Source organism: Numida meleagris, chromosome 19, assembly GCF_002078875.1.
Source record: "Numida meleagris isolate 19003 breed g44 Domestic line chromosome 19, NumMel1.0, whole genome shotgun sequence".
NCBI classification, from domain to species: Eukaryota; Metazoa; Chordata; class Aves; order Galliformes; family Numididae; genus Numida; species Numida meleagris.
The window spans coordinates 5,494,290-5,518,168 of record NC_034427.1 but is presented as its reverse complement, the minus strand read 5'-3'; the positions used below and the strand labels follow the sequence as shown (position 1 = coordinate 5,518,168).

General features: G+C 40.0%; 1 protein-coding gene and 1 long non-coding RNA gene across 14 annotated transcripts in view; one reads left to right on the top strand and one right to left on the bottom strand.

The window, feature by feature from the left end:
• The window catches only part of EYA2 (EYA transcriptional coactivator and phosphatase 2), a 93,660-nt gene that overhangs the window by 8,977 nt on the left and 60,804 nt on the right, over positions 1-23,879 (bottom strand). For 10 of the 12 annotated variants that reach the window (XM_021417160.1, XM_021417161.1, XM_021417166.1 and 7 more), the window contains 5 exons: positions 22,856-22,983; positions 22,273-22,356; positions 9,696-9,785; positions 3,051-3,109; positions 686-846 (listed from right to left, as the gene is read on the bottom strand). In XM_021417160.1, the coding sequence (XP_021272835.1) occupies positions 686-846; positions 3,051-3,109; positions 9,696-9,785; positions 22,273-22,356; positions 22,856-22,983 (522 nt within the window). The remainder of the gene's footprint in view (positions 1-685; positions 847-3,050; positions 3,110-9,695; positions 9,786-22,272; positions 22,357-22,855; positions 22,984-23,879) is intronic. The other 2 variants (XM_021417162.1, XM_021417163.1) reach the window with 2 other exon arrangements.
• Positions 2,140-22,266, top strand: LOC110408456. 2 transcript variants are annotated; one of them, XR_002444353.1, is made up of 5 exons: positions 2,140-3,139; positions 4,984-5,160; positions 16,097-16,181; positions 20,643-20,712; positions 21,100-22,266. It is a non-coding gene; the product is annotated as an uncharacterized LOC110408456 (long non-coding RNA). The 2 variants fall into 2 exon arrangements; XR_002444352.1 differs by having other exon boundaries at positions 20,643-22,266.

The window sequence follows — 23,879 nt, the reverse complement described above, 5'->3', positions numbered from 1 at the left end:
ATGAAAGAGTTGTGTGCAGGGGTTGGTGGCCTGAGCTAAGAGAAGCCTGGAGCCAACAAGGTCTTTTTTCTCCCTGAAAAGCTGCGCACCATTTCCAGTACATGTGGGTAGGGCATTTCTCCAACAATAAAACAAGTCTATTCTTAGCTTTAGTTCTTTCTCCTTCTAGTCAGAGACCTGTCACTGATGTTCTAAAATAGAAGCAAAGCAATCTCTTGGAAGAATTGCCTGGAACTAGCTGAGATGAAAACTTAGGGCATCCTGATATTTTTTGATATTGTTTTAGGGGAGATAGTAGTAGGCATTCAAGAATGCCTTTAGATAGAAATCAACCACATGTTCTTCTGTGGAAGAAAAAAGTCTTCTGAGTTTTAAACTGTTTGCTTGCTTACTAGGCATTTTGTAAAATTTGAGAAGGTTGTTCTCCAGCCAAAGAAATAACAAAATGAAGCCCCATGTTCAGACTTGAGTCCTCCATCCATTAAACCAAGTATTTTAGCACAGCTCTTGCAAATCCCATACAGAATCCTTATTTCAGAATGACTGCTGAAATACTTGTTCAGCTCAGTGTTTAAGTATTCTTATCATTATGCTCTCTGCACCTCCTCCATAGCATATTCCTAGCAGGGTCAGAAGTGTTTGAGAGGATGAAAGGCACACTTATTGCCTGGCAGCAGGTACTTACCCCCGACATTGTTTTTGTAGGTGTTGTACATCTCTTTCACCCGACGGTAGCGGAATGCTAATTTCCTCATCCAGTCAACTCCTCCGTGAACGCCTGAGCCCAGACATAGATTTGCACTGGCAGCTGAACTGTGAAAGCCATCTGCAGAGAAGTTATATGTGCTAGGAGAAGGAAGAAGGGAAGGGGAGAGGCCATTATAATTACAGTCTATACAGCACCAGCAGAGAGAGGAAACAGTTGAAAAGAAATATGGAGACAAGTGGCAGCACAGAAGTGCACAGGACACAGTGTATAAAAGTGGAGTTCATCGTTGCTGTCTGCTATCATTCATACCCCAGAAATGCATGTGCCACCCTGCCTAATGCTGCTCTGCAATGTGTAATTCATGTGTGTGCAACTAGAATAACCAAAAGATTTAAAAGGGCATTTATGGCCTGTTATTTTTCTTTTACTCAAATAATTTATTTCCAGGCTAAGAAATCAAGCAGATTGCCAGACTCATGATCTCAATTTAGACAGTAGCATCATGTCTGAAAACAGAACTACTCGCACAGATTAAAAAAAAAAAATTACTGTAAACACAGTAATAGCATTAAATTATACACAGTATAAAACAATTGCAGCATGTAATGCTTTTTAAACAAATTAAAAAAAAATAATAATACTTCAAAGCAACTCCTGAGTAATTACTACTATGAATGAGGACTAGTGACAGTTCGACAATCACCCTAAATATCTTGGAAGGCAGTAATCCTGTGATCTATAACCAGGCACTTGTCCCTGACTTGAGTCTTTCTTGATGTGCCTTTCTTTGTATCAGTGTGTTTCTTCAGCACTGAGGTGAATCAGAACAGGGAACTGTTATGGTTGAAAGATAACACAGCTTAAAAACAAACAAAAGTTACTTTGCAGATGGATCAATTCCCTGAGAAAAGGGCTGGGGGGACATGGAAAGAGGCAGTACCAGCTCTTGTTATTTTAAAATACTTGCTGGGTGACAGTGTCAGGATTGGTTTCAGTGCTTCAGTAGAATGCAGACTGGGCCGCGGTGGAAGATGGCAGCTGCAGCTCCTGGGACTGGTCACAAACCCAGCAGTGTCAGACTAGCTGAAGCAGGGCAATGGAAGAGGCAGAAATGCTCAGTGACACAGACCTTCTTGGCTGCAGCTTGACGCTAGCTGAGCTTATTGTGCCTCTGATACCTCACTGGGGGAGTAGCCAGTGCTTGTGTGTTCACATCCTGATTCACTATGCAGTCATTTCCCCTTCTAGAAAACCCTGAGACCAATTTATTTCTGTATTAGAGCTTCTAGATAAGTTTAACAGACATAACGTTCTTCAGTCAGCTCAGCTACGTTCCACACGTAGACACACCACAGCAACTGAGAAGTATATTTGCAACAACTGAAAACATTTAGGCAGGGGCTTTTGATAAGACTCAAAATATACTATTCATTTATGGATTTTTTTGTTGTTCACTCTAAGTAAATAAATGCACTGACTGAGATAAAACCCAAATTAGTATTTTAATCAATGCCTCAACAGGTATCCAGACTCATCTGCTCACAGTCCACTGAAGCCAAAGGAACGAACCATGTATGTGCCATTTCAGTGCGTTACAAAGCACAAACCATTATTTCAGTTTCAGCAAAAAATCTTTTGAGTGTTCTCTGCAGAAGGAAAGACGCTTTCTTATGATGCTTCCATTGTTTCCTGTGATGTTTCTGCGCCAATTTCTTGTAACAACCATCCATAAAAATGCAAACTATTAAGCCTTGTATAAGCTCTGCATCTCTCAATTTTGTGTCAATGACAATTACTCTGGAAGCAACATTTTGGGAAAGGTAAATGTACAGAAGTAGTTTTAATGGATATGATTAACTAACTTAAGCAGGTAAAAATAATATTTGGAGCAGTTTGGGGTACCTGTTTATAACAGTGACAAGGCTCTGGCCTGGCAAGGTCCACAGTCCTTACTAGTAAGCCCATTCATTCTAGTTGGAGAGTGGGAAACCTTTCAAACTGGTTTTGAAATGTTTTGATAACACCTGTGCCAACTGGCTGGCTAAATCGTATCAGAAACAGGTGCAGTTAAACTGAAGTTCAACATGATTTTAAATATATTCCTCAGAATGAATCAAGGCTCAGCAAGGTCAGGGCTTTACAGTAGGCACAGGTATATTAACATGTGAACAGGAACTCTGTGCTCCTCCTGTGTGTTTAATAAGTGCAGACAGCATGCAGCCAGGGATCAGAGAAGGTGTGCAGCCAACAAAGATTTCTTTATGCCACTGACTGACCACCTGCTATTTTCAAACAGCTGAGGACTGCCTGACCTGCAGCTTTCAGCCTGGAGATCCCGTACCTTAGATCTTGACCATTATCATCTGATGATACATCATCTATGTGGATCTGGTCACAATCCTGAGGAGCATATGAAAAAAAAATACATCAGTAAGTAAATGCTTTGAAACAAAGAAAATATTTCATGTAATGAAAAATTACCGTAAGGATAATGTTAAGAAGATAAAATCTTCCATGCTGCCAATACTGTCTAGTATAGTGTAGTCAGCTACAGTTAACAGCTACAAGTAGCACTTGTGTAAAAAACAAATTGTGTGTGGTGTATGAGGCCAGCTCTTACCTAAAGACACAGCAGTTCTTGTGTAAGTGAACTCCTTCATAAGCAGATAGAAGGAAGAGAGAGCATGCTTGTGTTTTAGCCAGGAAAACTGTATTCCGTAAACTTTGTATATATGATAAGGTACAGATTTGTCAGCCTCTCCCCTTATGAGAATATTGCTTTGGACAGGAGGTGTATCCTCATGTAATTGCAAGGGGATAAGATCTGTCTCTCAGAAATCTCCAGACATGTCTGTCCTGCTGGTGGTTTTCCAGTGCGTGCTGAGGAAGTTCAGCTTCTTCTGGTGTGCAGGGAAGCTGTGCTGAAGCACTGAAGAGGGCACCCTTTCATAGCTCCATACCACAGACAGAGTAAAGGAACAATGTGTCAATAAGGAGAAAATCAACGCACAGGAAATTAACCAGAATATATACTTGGAGCTCAGTCTGCATGAAATATGTATTCTAGATCTTATTTCCAAAATTCTTCATTGTTTGAATCATGGAGGCTGTGCCTCAGAAACGTGAGAAATCTCCTTTCTCCATGACCCTTGTTGCTAAGGACAAAACAGAAAACCTTCAAGCTGACAAACACTAAGCTTTGTTCTGGTTGATTCAACAAAAGCAAAAGCACAGCTGATAGTGAGCTGATTCTTTGAAGTCAGAAAAATTGCAGGTACAGTTATCCTTTCCCATGTCAGAATTTTGTAATATTTGTCTGTAAACCACACCGTTTATATTGTATTATCTTCCTACACAATTATGGGCTTCGTGAATTATTTTAAACTAGCCCTTTCAAAAAAGACAAAATCCTCTAAACAAGTAACCAGCGTCGATATCAGTGGCAAAACGTCACAGATTGCTCTTGTCTATCATCATGACACTTTATGCAGCATTTATTCTAGATAATTATCCAAAAGCCATCCAATTTTATCTTGGTCTGGTCTCTTTAGTTCCCTTCTTCGATGTATTGCTGAGGTGTGTGCTTTGTGTAACCGGAGCCAAGCAGCTGAATAGCAGATTTCTGCTGGCACCTCTCTCTCCTTCACTCACTGTCATTTTTTAACCTCCCCCTCCCTGTAGCTGTTGTGAGCCATGCTGGGATAATATTGATGCAGCCCACTCTGGTTCGCTTGTGTGATACAGGGCATTAAGTCAGGGGAAAGGTATTTGCGGAGGGATCTGTTTTTCTCATTTGTGAATGAATTGTTCTGTACACTGAAGTGTGACAACAGTAGCTATCACATTTCTGACTTCATAAAATACCATGACACTTGGTGAGACGCTACCTCATAGTCCACCGGCTGAGCCTATCAAGTTACTGGGTAAAACATGGGGAATCTGGTTAAAGCAAGAATGTGGACCATGTTTTACTACTTGGTTACGAGACTAATTTTTCATTCTTGCAGAATTACCTTGAAATCTTAGTGAGTGGGGAACCAGGGCAGGATATCTGGGCTGCTGAAAAGAAGGTCCAGATTGTCTGAATGAAGTCTGCAATGGAAACTGGAAATCCCAGTTTCCACATCTGCTGACTTTTAAAAATAATATTCTAGGATCTCAGAGGTACATGATCTGTGGCATGTGCAGCCTGTAACTGAGTCAAATGTGTGAGATCTCAGTCAATCCTCTTAGCTCCTGGAATTGAACTGTTTTTACTGCTGTGACATCTCTAGGCCAGCCTGTGATGCATGACCTGCCTCCAGGTGGGATGAAAACCTTGAAAGTGGGCTAATGCAGCTTTGAAATTGTACTACAGGCTTGGAGAAAGCCTCTGCTGCCTCCTTGTGAAATACAAGCTGTTCCTCGGGATGCAAGCAGAAACTCGGGTATCACTTATGAATATTCTCAAGGTATGTCTCTCAACACGCATGTTGTCCATCTGTGTATTCAAACTGTGTTAGATAATTTTTAAGAAACATCAAATGGATTCACTGATCAGTTGAGCTTGCATCACTCGTTAAGACTGGGGGTGAGGGTTAACAGTTCCCAGAACATGAAACCTCCAGGGATGGCTCTGAAAGGCAGTAATCTGTAAACATGCTAACCCCCTTATTTGTTAATTCCTCATCCCCTTGTAGGTCCTCCTTGTTTTCCACACCTGTTTTTTCAGAGAGCTAGGCAATAATATCTCCACAGGGATTGAGGGTAAAATGTACTATTTTTTAGCCAGTGCTGCACTGTGAACAAAAGGAGTCTGGGAGAAAAACCATAACCCTGAAAAGCCCTATTTTAGCTTCTCTCTGATCTGTAATCTTGGGCAATTCCTTTCTCCATGATTTCCCAAAACGGGAATGAAGACTGAGAATACTTCCTTCCAAGTGACTATTTTTCCATATATCCTGCACTGTGATCAGAGCCCTTTGTAGGCAGCACCTTGCATGGCCTATGTTTGCAGACTGTAAGCATCTAACATGTCTGTACTGCTGCAACTGCAAGCAGAGGTGATGTGCCCGAAAAGCGTGTACGTGCTATGTGAGTAGGTGAATTAGTGTAGGAAAAACACACATTTACAATTTGAGAATGTGGCTCAGCAAACACAAGTCCTTGCTTGCCTGCGCTGTGCTGCTAACAGCCTCCAGAATGGGACAGTGCTTGTATCGTAGCATGCCCTAAGCACCCTTGTCAGGGTTTGGTGTCTTTATTCTTTGTTACAAGGCAGCCACACCACCAAACTGTGCTTCAGCAAGTATCAGCCTTCTCCCACCATCCCAAATCATCTTGAAAGAAGCCTAGCTTCTGAATTCTACTATTTGAGAGTTAACTCATTGATAATCTTTCTAGATGAAGACCAGAAGTATTAGGTAGGAGTCTAGATCTAGATCTCCATTCACCCACCTGCCTGGAGGATGGATGATCAGCCTCCTATCCAGCTAGCCTGAGGCCTTGGGTGAATCCTGTGGGAAACGGGCCTCTCTGCTACACTGCAGCAACAAGAGGGGGTGAGTTTTGCAGGTTATTTGAATAGATCTGCTGGCTCTCCAAGATTCCTGTTCTCTGGTATAGCAGGCAAAATGCTTCTAGGCAAAGCATCCAGGAAACATTTGCCTGAATCCTCTCCAGTAAAACTCTGAAAGCACATAAACTCCTGGCAGACAACAGAGTGCCAGGTAGTAGGATGGCACTCAGTGTGGATCGTGTTCATGGTACGAGTGAGAGGGCAGAGGGGCAGACTAAAAGTGACCTAACTTCTTGCGTCCATTTGGCATGGTTTTAAAGAAGTAAGCTCTGAAAAAGCCTGCTTTTATTCGTCTGTCATCTGGTGAGTTGACAGTCTGCATCAACTGAACTAACTCATCCTCCTGATTCTGTTCATTTTCAAGGTAAGAACAGCAAAACAAAGGGCAGCTTAGTATTTCAGACAAGCTGATGGTGTGTTACCATAGAGGAAAACTCTAGTGCTCTCTCCAGGCTTGATGAGCCCTTCCAAAACGCCTGAACTAGGCTATGGATTTATGTCAGAGAAATGCTTTGCTATGGTTAATGTTTCCTGACAAAAGTAATCTTGTTTTAGCCTTAAACAGTGTGACTATCCTACCACTTTCTCAGTTACAGCTTCTTTCACCCTGACCCAATCCAGAATACAGCCAGAAACAGCTTCAGCCCTGTATGGCTTTAGCTTATTTTGTATTGCACAGCTCAGCGTTATACCACATGATGGTGCTAATGTATACGATAAGCTTTGTGGGTCTAGAACTGAATCAGCTTCTCAGTGTTTTTCCTCTTTTTCTTTCTTTTTTTTTTTAAAGTACCATTCACTATGTCTTTTTCAAACCTAATACTTGTTAATGTAAAGTCCTTAAATATTACTTTGTGAATACTGAAGCTTGACTTTCATTTACCATCCAAAATTGAAAGAATTGGATGGCTAATGAACAGAGATGGGTGTCTGTTGCAAATTCTTCCAAACATAAATGGCTTATTTTCTTGGAAAGTGTAATATGTAAAGATATTCACTTCTCTTGAATTCTCCCTCATCCCCCATGTTCATGACTGAAAACGTTCTGCTAAAACCAAAACATTTTGGTTTGCTTTTGGTTTGAAAAAATCTTTGGTTTGTTTCACTTATCAAGAATGTGTGAAAAGGAAAAACCGCAAAGTTTCAGTAGGAAATGCTCTTCTTTTTCCAGCTAGCTGAGCCCGTGCATCATCATTTAAAACAGTGCTGAAGAAAACAGTGTCTCACAATGCTGTCTTCTCTCTTTGCTTGTTTCTGCTCTGGCTAACGGGAACACTACTTGTTTTTAAAATTTTTAAAGTTTTTCATGGCTTTGAGCCATCCAAGTCCAGCTGCCAACTTTGTGTTTCTCAATTTTTATTTATTTTTTAATAAAAGAAGGTATGATGATAGGATAGCTCAGAAAATCAGCAAGATTTCTTCTCTTAATGTAGCAACCAAATAGCACTAGGAAAATAAATGTTTTTATTTAGCATCTCTGTAGCCCTAAATAAAGCTATTTAGAGGCAATGTCTCTTAATATTTTGCTGAACACATATGTCTTGCAGCATCCATCTCCCTTCCTACATTGGAGATGGAGCCTAGGAATTTTGTAGAAGACTGACTTCTACTTGGAGAAGCCATGCTAAGCTTTAGCTTTTTACCAGGCTAGTTCTTACTCAGTTGTGCAATCCTGCTGGAATGACAAGAGTCCCATCTCTGAGGGATTTTTGTTTAGCTTTGGCTTCCCTAATATCTAGGAACCACAAAAGGAAAAAACCATACTGACTTCTTTTAATTAAAAACTTTGCTCTGCTGTAGTGGTTGAAGAACTTAAGAGGCCATGGGAGACAAAACTGACCAAAGGAGGCTACTTCTAGCAGCCAAAGCTGTTACTGACTGATAAAAGTGCAGAATCTAGCTGAGGCTAGACAATTTGCTAGTTTGTTTCATGTTTTGGAGTGGTAAACAAGGAGAAAAGCTGCCATAAAGTTTTGCCAAGAGGGCAAAACTCTAGATGGACAGAGGGTTTCTGTGTGGCTTTGTGCAAGATACAGAGCTTTGTTGCACCATGTTGAGATCTCATGGGTGAAAAATGCTGGTTATGATTGGAACAGACTCCCCAGGGCAGTGGTCAAGGCAACGCGCTACCAGAGCTCACAAAGCATTTGGATAATGCTCTCAGAAATAAGGCTTGATTTTTGAGGGGGCCTCTGTGGATCTAGGAGTTGGACTCCTTTGTCCTTGTGAGATCCATCCAACTTGGGATATTCTATGACTCTATTAAATATTATTGCTGCTTAAACAGCACCTTTGACTTCCAAACAGCATTCCTCTATTCTTTTTTCCTTGGAGAAAGACTTTTTCACTTTCCACTTTCTGCACCCTCTTCACAAACACTTCTTTTTAAAAAAAGAGCTGAAAAGAGGAAAAATCTGTCAATTCAGATAACTCTCAGGAAACGAAACCCCATATTATAATGAGATAGGTGCCAGAAAAGGATGCATCTCCCATAATGTGCAGAGCAACACAGTGCTGTTAGGCAGTGTAGGAATCAGAAGTCCCTGCTGAACACACCCGGTATAGAAAAAGTTCTCCCATCTTATCCAGCGCAGAAAAAAAATCTTCCTTTTTCAAGTAAAAAGGAAGACCACAGAAGCCTGCCAAGGAATGCCAGATCTTTCTCTTCCAAACTACTCCAAGCAGTACTCAGACTCCAAGGTACCCACAACACAAACCCATCCTACTCCCTTTGTAGATGACTCATTCAGACCATTTCTACTGATTCCAAATGCAAACCGCTTTTCATCAGCACTGTACAGCTGTTTCTCAGCTGGTGACAGAATTTTGCTTGCATGACTTTGCTTGGATTTTACTGTACATTCAAAAGGATTTTCACTTTATATAAGACTTTATATTTGTATAAGACATATATAGTCAGATCTAACCATACCGCAGACAGGGAAGAATTGTCCCTTTTGGTGTTTTATGTAGAAACTCGTATCATTTCCTCCTGCAATACTCCTGTGCTTGAGCAGACCTCCTGCTCCATCTCTGTGTGCAGAAGAGAGCTTCCTCAAGAACAGAGAACATGTTTCAAACCTCTGCATTGGATTGCAGCTAATTGCTAACTGCTCCACGGGATCTATGCTAATTTAGCTTAATAAAATTATTAGATAGCAAATTTCTGGAGAAGCAGCAGTAATGCCCTCATTATTAGATTTAGTAAAACTGCCAAAAGCCATCATTGTTAGTATGTATTTAGAAAAAAAATCCTTAACAGAATGAAGATGTCAAAGGGACATAGTAAAGTATGCTTTCAATATTAGCCATCCAAGGGCCATTTCTTTGGGGTCAATAATGGAAGTTTCTTGGCCAGAAAAGCAAGTTGGTAGACCAGATGCAAATGATTAGAAAGAGAGATGCTAAATAAAATAAGCAGCTACATACCTCCAGGTCATTAAAGAACAGATGTGTATCTGCAAGGTTGAAGATCATTTCTTCCATCATAAGACCTATCCGCACAGACGCTGTCGTGTCCTGTTGGAGAAGAATCAGTTTTTTTTTTTTCCATTTACATCTATTTCTTTTCTGGGAGGTGGGAGATCTCAGACTAAACACAAGATCTACATATTCCTGTTTCTGAAGATACGTTCATTACAGTAATTTCATTTCTCAAGTGTACCTTAGCATGATTTTCCCATCCTTTCTTTTGCTCTCCTATGTAACCAAACTCTGTTCTTTCAAGGACGCATATGGCTCCCCTTACACCTTTCAGCCTGCACATTCAGATGAGTTTAACACGGACATTTAAACACCTGAGGCTGTTTAAGAACTGTTTCAGTATGTTAGACCAAGAAATGATTTTCAGTAGCATCAGTACTGAGCAACAGAGCCTGCAAAAGGTGACCCATTCTTGACTCTGTCCCTCAAGCCATCCATAAGAGGCCAGCATTCTTCTTTACACATGAACACAAATTTTAATGTCAAGCAGCAGTATGGTGAGCAGAATGTGAAACCAAACTCAGGAGTTCAAACATTAAGTCTTTTTCTCTAAAAGGTGCAATCAGACCAAGCCAAGTGGGCTGACTCTGTTTGGCCAGTAAAGCTCTCGGTCCTCTGTGCTGCCCCTTGGATGGGGACAGCAGCCACAGGGCTCCTACAGCTCTCAACTTACTGCTTCAAAGCTGCTCAGTGGGCACTGGATACAGCCCTGGGGATTTGTTACTCTGAAATACGATCAAGTGATCTGCTGTACCTAGTCTGGTGCTCTACAATTATTGCATGAGTCTCAGTCACTTTTCCACATCTCTCCCCTGAACAACTGACCTTCTTCCTAAACTCACAGCAAAAGCACAGAAAAGTTGTGAGGCAAACTACATCTCTAGCAGAACATCTTATTCCTGAAGTACTTCAAAAATGCAAGCAAAAATAGTCTATGGCTAAACACTCAGCTAAGAAGCACTATGTCTGTTCAAACTAAACAACAGACAACTGGAAAAAACAGCATTCCCACAACAGGCTTTTATTTGTAATTCATCTTCATTAGGATAGGGATCTCTCATCTTTATGTTTATGTGGGTGGTTTTCTCCCATTGATGTTACAAGCCAACTTAAAACATGGCAGATTTATATGTAGTCTTTGCTCTAATTTTCTGCAGATTTCTGTGGAGTCATGTTATTGTAGGACAGGATAGTAATTAATTAGTTGAGGAGCTCTGGAGGCAGCACAGTGTTTGGAGGATGAGTACATTTCAATCAACCTTTGCGGCAGATGCTGTTGACATGGATGGTGTATTACACGCTAACCTAATTATTACGCATTCCTGGTGTAGTTCTCTTTAATTAGAGCAGAGTGGCTGTGGTTTCAGCCATGTGTGTGACTCAGAAGCACTGTGCCCATCTAAAGAAAAGCCCAGTCATTCATGTTTAAACATGTATCTTGCTGTCCCTGAACGAAGGGCACTTTCTTCTCTGGGCAAAATATAAGCTCCAACAGCCTTGCCTTGAACATGCATAATTTTAAGCCCCAAACCTGCTCCCCTGATGAAGCACAGGGACAAGGCACAATTAGGGCATCTAACCCTATGTGGGCCCATGCAAACAGCACTGAATCACATTTTACTACCCAGATGTAGTTACACGGGGGAACTGTTCTGAAGAAAATATGCTGCTAAGAAGAAATGGTTTTGTAAAATAGTTTTTAATGAAGCAATTTATTTTTATACATTTCAAGGATCATTAGCCTTTAAACCTTTTTTAGGAAGTCTCATTTGTTGGTATCTGTCATTTATTCTTTATGCTTTGTCTTTAGATTTGTTGGTATTAATCACGAGCAGAGAATAGGAAACATTTCCAGTGTATGAAGTTACTTTCTCTTAAACTAAACAATATGGAAATTAAACTGTAGATGAGAGGGGAAATATATATATATATATATATATCTTTCTCTTGAGATAGAGAATATGATGGAATGAAAATAAAACAGAAAAATGTACTTTACCACCCAGAGGGGAAGTCGTTTGGGGAAATTATTTGGCATCAGTGCTTTCACAGTATGGATATTTCCTCTATAACAAGGCATACTTCCAAGTCTCAGGCTGATAAAGTTAAATGGCAAATCAGCACTCCCAGTGAGATATAGGTGTCGAGAGGCATGGAGCTAGGGTTCCACTAGCAGTTATTCACTTGCTTTGCATCTAGCAGCACTAGTTCCAGCTCTGAGTCCCACTGTGCTCAAGTTTGTGCCCACACAGATGAAAGACAGAGTCTCTACCTTTAGCTTGCAATTTAAGTGTCAATAAACAGGAGAATCAGACTGATGAACAAGCACAAAAATGACAAAGGTGTATCAGTCAATGTGTTGTCAAAATTCTCTGTATGCCGTATAAAGATTTGGAAAGAGAATTATGATTTTTTTTTCTGAAGATACTAATGGAGAATTCTTCCTGAGCATAGAAATCCTGCAAGACTAAAGAATATCACTATACTGCAGGGGAGGCACTTCTAAACTGCTAATGCCAGTGTCAGAGCAGTGCGAGTTTAGCAGGGCAATGTAAAATTGCTGCAGCCATATTGATGGCCCCTGCTAACATGTCCTGCCATAGGAAAAGTGCACCCTGGAGCCCTGGGAACAAACTTCCTCAATAACAGATGTAGCCAATGTTTTCTGAGACATGTGAAGCCCAAGGACAAAAGCACTGCAGACAGCTTGAAATCAAATTTCCTCCAGGAACCACTTTTTACAGTGAAAACAGATTCATTTAAAACCTCAGCCCTGAGTACTTGGTCAGTAAGATTAGAAGAGCAAGGTCCTACCCCTTTGCTAATCTACAAGTCCTGCTTTCACAAACAAGGACAACGAGAGGCTGGGGTAAAAAACAGCAACAAACTCCTTTTGTAAATAAAACCTCCAGTACCACAGTGTATTTCTGTGTGTGTCACCTCTGCAATGCATGTTGCTGGAGCTTCCTTCAGCACTGAAAATAAACAGCCCCACAGATTACATTTGGTGCTTCCCTCTGGTGCTCAGACACAACAGACCAGGCACCCCAACAGAGCTCAGTTCCTGGCCTGACAACACACAGCCTCAATAGACTTCTTCCCACCAGATGGCTGCAATAAGCATCACAGCTCCAGTGCTCATTTCAAAGTATTTGTTCTGGAAGACCTTGATATTTCTCTCCTCAACACAACCTTCACTTCCACTTTTAACCAACAATAGTCGCAGTTTCACAGCTGCCCATTTCTGCTCATCTTGAGGGAGATGACAGGTAAAAAGCCCCTGAGGCTCCTTCACGAAGTATCAAAATGTACAAAGAAGACGACATGCTCTTTTTTAACCTTTTTGATCAAGTATGGTTGCCCTAAAGAGCATCCTTGGATATGTCCCCCTGTTTTGTCTGTCACAGACGTGACAGAGAGACTGAAGTGCTATTGTCTACTGCTGACAACAAGATAACTTCTCCTAGAAATGAGGCACAGCTAACCCCCAGCCCTGTATCTGCTTATCTGGGAGCAGTTTTGCTGCCCTTTCAACAGACAGCTCTACTAGAGGAAAACATGGAGAACAGAGACTGTGAAACACTCCACAGGGGAAGGCAAAAATGTCCATTCACCAAGGAGAATGTTTTCATAGAATCGCCAAAGTTGGAATGGACCTCTGGAGATCATCTAGACCAATCGCTCCACTGTTTTCTTTCAAGTCCCGACAGCATGAGCTGACAAATTATTTCTCAATATCACTTTTAAGATGGCTAGCTGCATGCACTGTTCCTCTCCGAACTAGTTCTTGTAGATCTAAATTACATGTTAAAATTGCAATTTTTATTCACATATGTCCTACATAGTAAACTCGTTCTAAAATTCATTTCAGTTTCTGCTTTAATTTTCTCCCCTCGTTTTGAGTAACAAGATGACACAGAAGGTAGCAAAAGGGGACCTGGTGAGCAGCCTTCAGTCTGTCCTTGCTTTAAGCTGACTTCCACTAAGACTGGAGGGAAGCATGGAACAAGCAGTGGATTGAAGTGGGAAGTAAGGACTGCTCATGCCATGTGAAACTCAGACTACTCCGTACCGTAGCAAAACAAAGGGAATGCAGGATGTCTACACCCCTTCAAATTAGCTTTAATCTACCTAATTAGAGTACAAATAGCTGTGAACATTTTGCAGCATGCACTGTGTAGAGCCCTGGATACTTCTTACTCAAGGGCTAAACTATGAAGAATCCTATGTTGCCATGTTTTCACTACTAAAGGTAGCATGACCTACAAAAAGTCCATTAGCCACTCTTGAAACTGCACTGTCAGCACCTTCCCAAGTGGCTTGGTTTCAAGGCTTTCTTACCACTGCTCCTGAAACACCGAGCTGGATTTTTCATAAACTACTTATACTTGCCCTAAAGTATGCATTAAAAAGACGTGTATTTGTTAACACCTGCAGCTACTACTAATCCAGTTGGCTGTATGTCCACAGCCAGCTCTCCCCTCTTGTACAGTGTAATTTTCAGAGGAAGCGAGACACAGAATTATCTCTGGCAATCTCTAAAGTGCAAGTCGCTCTCACCCCCGTTCCTGGCTCCAAATCAGCCAGTTCCAAGCCTCTGCCTTACAGGTACCCTGTTCAGACTTGCAGGCCATTAGCAAAGGGGCAAAGCTCATTCCTGTGAGACAGATATTAAATCAGCTTGTTGTCTGAGTCTGCTTCTATTTAGTAACGTGCCAATTAACCCAACATTCAAAATGCTAGGACAAAGTCATTCTGAATTCAGACCTCCCTTTCCCCACCCTAAAAAAAAAAAAATAATCAAAAAAAATAAAGCCCTTCTATTTAAAACCAATCAGTCTCTTTAAATCCCTGCCAGATACCTGTTTATGCCATGAGCAAATAATTACTTTTCTACAAGGAAGAAAGTATTAATTAAGCGTATTCATCAGACTCCTATTCTGTAAGGTTTATCTGCCACAGGTGTCAGCCAGAGGTGAGAGACGGATTAGTATACAATCAAGGGCTTTTCTAAGTTAAATCTCATCCTTGTGGTTAGCTGTTAATAATGAAGTTGTCACCAAAAGAAAGAATTTAATAGTTTTAATTGAGTTTAATTACTTGGAAACTCCTGAAAAATAGACCAGCAAGGTTGTATAAAAATAATAACAATTAAAAAAAGCAAAGACACGAGTGCCTGGGCCACATGTTTGAACAAAGAGAGCCTGTAAGAATAATCATTCTTTGGTTGTAACATTTTATACCTTGATCAGAATTTGAGACATGAGCCAGGCTTTCCCATAAAACAGGAATATTAACCTTGTGCATCAGTTCTAGTTTAAGTCTACATCTCTATGAGGACGAGAACACATTTAGCTCTTTAACTAGACTTAACTAGCTTAGTTTTGTTTATCTTTTATTTAATAAAGGCAGATTACTGCTGGACTCGGCTTTTCAGAGCTTTTCAAGTGAGAGAGTGGGTATTTGTGAGAACAGTTGTTTTAAGTACCCAAGTAGCTACTTCGGGAAGGGACAGCATTTCAAATTTTTTGACAAGGGATTGTTCTTATCACCCAGTTTTCTAATTTTCAAAGTCTAAACTTTTTTTGCCCTCCAAAATGAAGATGTATCCTATTACCTAAGCATTGCCATATCCAGGTTTATCAGACAATCTACTGAACTTACAAGAATAGTCTTTAGTCATCACAGTGCGATCCTGTGACAACTCCATGCTAGACAGAAAGCAAAAATCAATTAGACTCCTTTCTTTAGATACTTTTGCATATTCACCATTGCTGTGATATGAGGGATACTTCCAAGGTACTGCTTATTATTTACTGAAGGACTGTGCTTCCACAGGCATATATGTGTTCAGAAATGGATGGGGACTATTCCTTGGAAATTACTACAATAAGCAAATGCGAATGTCAGTAATTAAATCCTCACATTCAAGAAGCACAAGGAGGCTGCAAAGGCTCTCTAAATGAACTGTGCTTAGGGCCAAGCAGTAATAACTACTCTAATTTATCCAGCATCTCAACCAATAAGTTCTGAAATTGAGTCCAGCCCCGTGGGAATACAGTACTTAAATACATTTTAAAAGCTGGGTCATAATGCTTGAAAACAAATGGAAGCTATTTTTATTTAGTGATTGCACTGTGTCTGCCTGGGATGGAGTTAACTTTCCCCACAGCAGCTGCTAAGGAAAGGGAGTGAGAAAGTTGCTGTATGGTACTCAGCTGTCTATCAGTGTTAAAGCGCAACAAAAGTCCACAAGTAATTTCTTTTTATCAGGTAGGGCATGAATGTCAAAAAAGGGGTGGAATTTACACCAAATACATGTCTTCACTGCCTTGCTCTACTCACAGGAAAATCACTGTATTTCTATGTGAGCCTTTGATAGCCCTATGAAAAATGAAGAACTCCTGGAAAGCTTGGTGCAAACACATCGTGGTGAGTAATCCTCAGCACAGCTGCATATTTTGCACATGCAACTTCCTAATGCAAATTATGTCCTTTTGTTTTTTTTTTTTATACTATTCTTCCCTTTAAAATCAAAAGTCGTGATTCAGTGATACTGGAAAGCAAGTTCCCTTTACTCACGCTTGGTTGATAATCTAGCATTGTTCTGCCATAGATTTTATGTCAGAAATAATCCTTTAATACTTCCAAATGCCACACATGCATTTTGCTTAGAAAGCCCTTGGCTCATCTAAGCTCTAGTACAAGAGGTTACATCTACATGAGCTCAGAGCATCTCTCATGCCCAGCATCTAAGCTGTCGTAGGTCTGGTTTTGCCATTTCTGCTGCTGCTTGAGCCAGTGCAGATGATAAACACAGATGTTTGCTCCTGAAATACACATTTGAAATAATCAAATGGCTGGAATTATTTACTCCCTTCTCTCCAATAATGAACTAATAATTGATATAGCAGCATGTCTAAAGTATCAGACTTTTTTATTACCTGCAGTGATTGAACGCTTTTTTAATTTAACTTAAAAAGGCATTAAATACAAGGTTTAGCCCCCAGTGGGTAAAAAAATCTCCAACTTCCTCAGAAAATCCTTTCCAAATTGTATTCATCTTGACTTAATCCATGATCTACTGGGTGAATTAGGCTCTGTTTGTTTTGAAAATCTATTTTATGGAGTTCCAAGGACTGTGTTTTCCTTAGGAAGGGTTTGTTCTGCCTTTCTGACCAGGATGCCTGCTAGCAGCCCTCCACGCAGGCCTCTGCAGGTTTTTAACATCCCAAGGTGCCCCACACATATGACTAACAAAATGTAAATAAACACAGCTGAGCCAGTAAGAAATTGGAAGGTTTTCTCATTAAAGAAATAAAATAAACAGATGTCCTTAAGCACTTTGGCTCATGTTTGTCAAAGGAATGGAAAACTCTCAGATGTTTGAACAGCAATAGTGATATAAGGCCACATCTCAAGTGAGAGAAGAAGAAAAAAAGCAACACCATGGCACTTTGAATTAACTAATAGTTCTCAAGGGAGGGTGCTTTTGATTTGAACCTTAGCAACTTCTACAAATAGTTTTTAACGGCCAAGCAATAAAATGGAGTTTTATTCCTTCTCAGTTTGTAAAGTAGTAAAGGACAGATTTGGCCATTAGAAGCATGAATCACCATCAGATTTGATTAAATCCCTATGGTGTTTCAATCAGGTTCTGCCTTTATGGTCCTGTGAGAGAACAATGTGGGGAAAGTACAAGCTACTTGAAGCAATCAATGAAAGCAGGTAAAAAAGGAAAAAAATAAATAAATCAGCTCTGTTTTTTGCCTCAACTAGAGCCAAACAATAACTTCCCAATCATTTTTTTTTCTTTACACTGGTAATGATAATTCACTTAAAGGAAAACTTTCTGTAAGAACAAGTAACTGCCAGTGAAACTTTTGAAGGTTAAGGTTTCTTAAATCTACATCGCCAGTTCTGTTGAGAATGAGACAGTCCAGTTCAGAGCACTGCAGATATGACATTCACTTGAAATGGAAGAAAACCATTCTTAGGTCCTGTCCTCAGCTGGGCCAAGCAGCATCTTTTGTTACTCTGTCCAGGTTCTCGAGGGCCCACTGCTGCTGGAGGACTCTTTTCAGTCCTTAGCATACCCATGCCACTGCAAGGGGCATGAATCAATCAAGTGTACAGCAACTCCAAGGCAAACAGCAGCTACTCCAGGCAAAGCGACCACACAGTCTAGGCTCATAGGGACACAGTATAATACAGTCAGTCCAAATACCTTCAGTTAACTAAAATACTGAACATGACTTTGCATTATTTTAAACTAAAACTGACACATAGTATGCTTTATTATTTTCTGTAGCATACTTTTTCTTAATTTGAGCCCATTCAATAACAAATAATCTCAAAAACTGTTACGCATCTTATAGGGAATTTTATAAATCTTAACTCCCAAGTATTAGCAGACATTGTCAAAATGCTGGTAAAGATCCAACACAATTCAGCTATTTAGTCCTTTCTATTTGTTCAATTTAGTTCCAGGATTTCAGGGTGCATGAAAAGATGAATTTTAACTGTAGTCTCGACTTTAATTGCATTTTGACACTAAAATCCTGGGGTTGTGATTTATCAAGGAGTGTGCTAGCACAGAACAAAAAAGGCACCTCCTGGGAACAGTGCAAAATACTGAGAGAAATTACTAGCCTCACGTATACCCTCAGCTAGGAAAAACAAAGCACCTCGTCCCCCTTTTCTTCTTTATACAAGTCTTCTGAAAAGTGAGAGAATTAATCTGCAATATCATATTTAAATTTCTTTGAAAGAGATGCACACATTTTTTAATGTGCTGTCAACACTGATTATGGAACAACCTTGCAAAGATCTTAGTCGAGGAAAAGGGAATAGACTCATGCTTTATTTACCTAGTTACTTACTTGGCACAGGTATGCTTGCAATCTCTTTTTATTGTGTCTGAATTATCTACCAAAAGAGTCTTTCTGTATTGTGCCTAGCTGCCCCAAACAGTGACCAAAGCCCTCTGACATTTGTCCAACTCATGTGAAATCCCAGCAGCACTGTAACAGATTTTGATCCATTTTCCCCACTGTATTTCATTAGTGATACATCAGGCAGATCTTTGCAGACACAGTAAAGACTGCAGCCATCTTCCTGCTGCACGGGAACTCTATTATACGTGTCTGGGGACTGAAAGGGCTGGGTAGGCGGCACATTAAGGTATAATGATGGTTTATGTCTGCTGTGGTCTCCAGGCACTTGGTAAATACTCTGCACCCATACAATGATCAGAAGCCGGCAGAACAGGTTTCTAAACGCTCCTGAACATAATATCCAGGGTTAATTGGCTAGGGAAAATTTTTTTCCCCCTTTTCTTTCTCAGACGGCCTCCTGCTAAGAAAAGAAGGGGTGGAGAGATTTCCTCAGGTCTGACAGCCTGGCTGCCCCAATCAGTTAGACCATGACTCTTTATGTTTGTGCAGCTATACACCATGGGCAAGAAGGCAAAAGGAGATGTGAATTTGTAGGCCACTCTGACTGCCACGATAAAGGCTACAGTGCAGTGACCATATGGGAAAGACATTAAAACCAAATGTCTGATGACTAATCCACAGGATGGAGCAAAGACTTTTGACAGAGGGCACTAAGAGGAGCAAAACAGGCCAGGCCATTCATTCATGTTTCAACCTTGAGAATGTTTTTGTACTTTAACCTCTGTTTATGCTGTTTGCAAAGTATTTTCTAAACACCTGAGGCCAACTGCCCATGCTCTGAAGGACCTATATCTATGGGATGGACCACAGAGAATTCCCTAGATGAGTTTTATACCAGACATAAAGAGAATTTTCTCATGAAATCAAGTCAGAAAACATGCAGTGGAGCATTAATAATCCTTTTATGAAATCTTGCCCTCACTTCCTTTTCATTCTTTCTTTTTTCTCAGAATCATATTTTTTTTTGGACAGCTCCCTGCTGCTGCCACCAAGGAAAGAACAACATGGAGAAGCATCATGATTTTATAGCTAAACAACACAGGAATTCAGTCCCAAATCTCTGACTTTAGGTTGATATTCCTCCTCCCCTTTCTGTCCTCTCCCTGGAAAAAACCTCCCCAGAATGAGATGTTATTTTTCAACTGTAACAACATCACAGTCCAATTTTTGGAATGGCTGCACAGCAGCTATATACCAGCACAACCAACAGGATGATACTGAGACATTAGTGTTGGTCAGGGGAATGGTGAATATCATAGAAGCTGGCACATTTTCTTGAAGAAGGCCTTCAGGTGTGAGATTAAATTCAAAGCACGTGCATGTCTCACCACATGTGCATGTGAATCTTTGATGATCAATTACAGGTAAATATAGCAATTTTAGATACTGATACTTAATTTATTTTGAGATTAACACTTCCTACGTTATTCATGTACAAGATTCTGAAACACTAGCAACTTCTGGCTCGGTGCTTCACTTATACTTCATAGTTCAACTCACTTGAACATTTCTGAATTGTGATACTATTTAATGATTCCCAGGACAGCCTGGCTGAGCATGCTCTATTTCCCTCTTGGTTTAAGGTCTGTTCCAAAGCCCACTGAAGACCATTTGTCTTTGGATCAAACAGTTAGCCTATAATGCTTTTATAACACAGCCATTATCTTATAGAAAAGCTCTGTCAGATTTAATATTGATGACACAAATAAAGAGCTATGAAAAAATCCTACTGAAGGTTCTCAAAGAGTTCATTGTAGCTTAACAGAAAAAGTGATTCGCTCATTCAAAAAAAAAATATCTGTTTGTACCACTCTACGTTTGTATAAAGCCAACAGCCAACACAATTCTGTTGTTTTGTAGCTGTAGAGGCCTTTCTGAACAGACAATCCCAATTTTCCATTTTCCTGTGCTTTTCTCTCCCTATTCTGTGTTGTAGGCTGCTGCCTTTAAGTGCCTTGCTTTGTCCTAACGTACTCTCATGGCTGATGGGAACATCTCAGACACTGGTAAGTGCTTTTGATAAATCCTTTCTGGCTCCACTCCCTGACCCCACTTCATCCCCACACTGGTTGCTACAGAAATGAGCAAGAGCTCACAGGCACTGTGGTGGCAGGCTCCTCATCTCTGCAAGTCTGTCACATCCCTCGGTCCATCATCATCTACCCGGTGCAGCAGAATCCAACCCCACATCCTCTAAGCTAGAGCAGGAGGTAGTTGATGAAGAGAACTGCTTCAGAGGTTTTATGTTAGGACTAAACATACTCCTACAGTTAAGGGAATTCTCCACATGCTATTTGCAGCCCTTACTCAATCCTAAGTATGACCACATAGCAGGTCTACTCCACATAAGTTTATATTTCCCAATCCTGCCTAATTCTTTCTATTTTTTGCAGGCAGCAGGTTTGAGCTTGCACATGTATACCTCAGACAGCCTCATTCATTATGTTCCCTGGGAAAAGTAACCGCTTCAATTACCTTGTACAACATGGGCCTGAATAAATCCCTGCTTGGAAACACATACTTGGTTTTCAGAGGGTGCTGCTAGAAGTGTTAGCAGCATTCCAAGTGCTGCAGTAGACTTCCACACCACAAACACCATTTTATATCCTTTACAACTGTGCACATCTAACAGCGAACAATAAATCTATCTTACTAATTACACATTCAGCTTGTTATAACTGTCGTAAAACAAGTACAGCTGGTAAAGCCATGAAATGATGTCAAATCATACTTCTGCTTTCTAGAGAGAAGCAGGGTTATTTTCCAGTCTCCTGATGAAGCTGACTGTTCAAAGCCATGTGTGGAAACAGCTGCCAACTAGGTCATCCACCTTTAATTAGGTAATGATATTGTCTTTTTTCCTGCCCATTTAAAAGTGTTTGACATTCCATAATTCCAAGTGACTTAAGTGTTTATCATAAAAAGCTGCCTTAGGAAGAAATGGAAGCACATGGTACTACATTCAAGACTGAGCATTTTCTTCTTAGTAGCCAAATTCAGTCTGTTCATACACAGAGAACGTTGCCTAAAAAAATGTAATTGCCAGTGTTTCAAAGGGGGCATCTAAAGTTTGGATAGTTAAAGATAATGGTTCCTAAAACCTTTTAAAATTGTGTGCTTCAGCAGCCACGTAGGAAGAAGAGCCCGTATTCTTCATGACAATCCAGACTGACTAACACAAGATCATTCTTCAAAAACAGTTGTCTGAGATTCAAAAGAAAACACCAGCCTAACAAAAAACGCTACCTCATTCAGGCCAGTTGCAGCCCTATGCCTGCTGGATAGGCTCTTTCTTGCAGAAGAAAGACATTCAAAGCACATCCTGATGTCCTATCTAGCTGTAGCCAAACAACACAAGCTTTTGAAAAACAAGGAGCTACTTGCAACATGAAAGGGAGGTAAATTAAATATTCTCGTTAGAAGGAAATAATACCACAGGACATATTTATACAAATGTGTCTGAATAAAATCAGCAGCATCTGTTTGAAAATGTCTATTAACTGCCACCACAGTTCCTGATGCAATTTGGCTAGACAAGAAGTAATGTTAAAAAAATTAGGTTTTACCTTCCCATATCTGGATGCAAAAGTTCCCGTGAGTAAGGAGTGAAAAATAATTATCGTCTCATCCAAATCCCACACAAATACACGCTGTGATGACAGACAGGGTGGAAAAGAGAAATACAGTTACACATTATGCAATTGCAAGACTTTGTTCAGTCAGGAAATATGTCCCGCTGGACAAGAGCTTTTTAAGATCTCTCACCCATTTAGCACATTGACTGCAGATGCTTTGTGAAAGCACGCAAAATGAAAGATCAAGAAGTTTGAAACTGTTCATGCTGATCATCCTGAGAATTTGCTCTCCTTACAACCACAGAAATCCCTTGTTGCATGTCAAGATGGGGAAACCAAACAGCCAACTTACAAAAAGCACAAGTAAAAAAACGTATTTACAAAGAATAGTCTGAGATGTTAATAATATAGAAATTGAGAATTATTTTTGACTACCCACAATAAAAGGCTCCAGTTATAATGCTAATGCTGTTCTGGCTCTTACACTTCACTAGTTTGCTGGTGGGATTTGCTAATAGATGCAACTGTTTCTCTTTGCAGGATTTACTAAGGGAACATAAGTTAATTTTATTACCTCAATCTCACTGTCAGCAGTAGGGGAAGGATCGTTGCTTCTTTTTGATCGGGCTCGTACCTTGCCATCTGACCCTCTGTGATGTCTGTCTGTTTCTACATCTTTTGCTGGTGTTGTTCCATATTCTCCTATTTGGAGGAAAAGAATTCCACTGTAAAATTAAATTTTGCACTGTCTCATTATAATTAAAACAGGAAACCTTTTAGTGGAGAGCACCAGAAACTTTATGAAATCTTTTCATGTCAATAGCTGACATAGTTAGATAAATAATTTATAACTTTTAAGATTTGTTGCAACAATTTCAGATAACACCAAGACTGTATATAAAAAATATTAAAATTGATGTGGCAGTTCATAAACTTAATCACATTTTTCATTAAAAAAAAAAAAAACTTTCTGAATTTTACTCCCCTCTCCACACTTTCTAAGAGAAAAATTAAAATGCAGTAGAAAAGGAAATAAGGATCAATTAAACTTCTGCAAAAACAATTTTTTTAATTTGGTAAATGCTCAGGATTAAAAAGATACTTTCAACATCAACTTTTATTTATAAAATATATATCTAGTCTGCCATATTCTATTACACCAGCGACAGTAGTTTAGAAATAACTGAGAAGAGGCAGTCAAAGGTGAACTTCCCTTTATAAAGTTTTTGTTTTGGATGGCTTGAGTTTCATAAACCTGCCCAGATTTCACTTACCTTACATTACAAATCCTTTTCAAACATACTCTTTTTCTTTTCACTTTGCTAAGCTGTGGCCTCTCCAGCTTCCTTGAATAACCATATTCTTCTGCAGAGAAGCTTGGATTGTGCCTAACGAGCCTTTTTTGAAATCGCTTTCTCAAAAAGGCTGAGATAAGATCTAAGGAACAGAAAATCCTCCAACTGCTTTTAGAGCAATCTGTGACCACTTCTTTTTAACAACCAATATTAGTTTATTTTTCTTTTAGAGCAACCACAGATGTTCAGATTTGTTCCATAAGTCAGCAGACCTACAATGGGCGTATACTGTGATCATCCTCA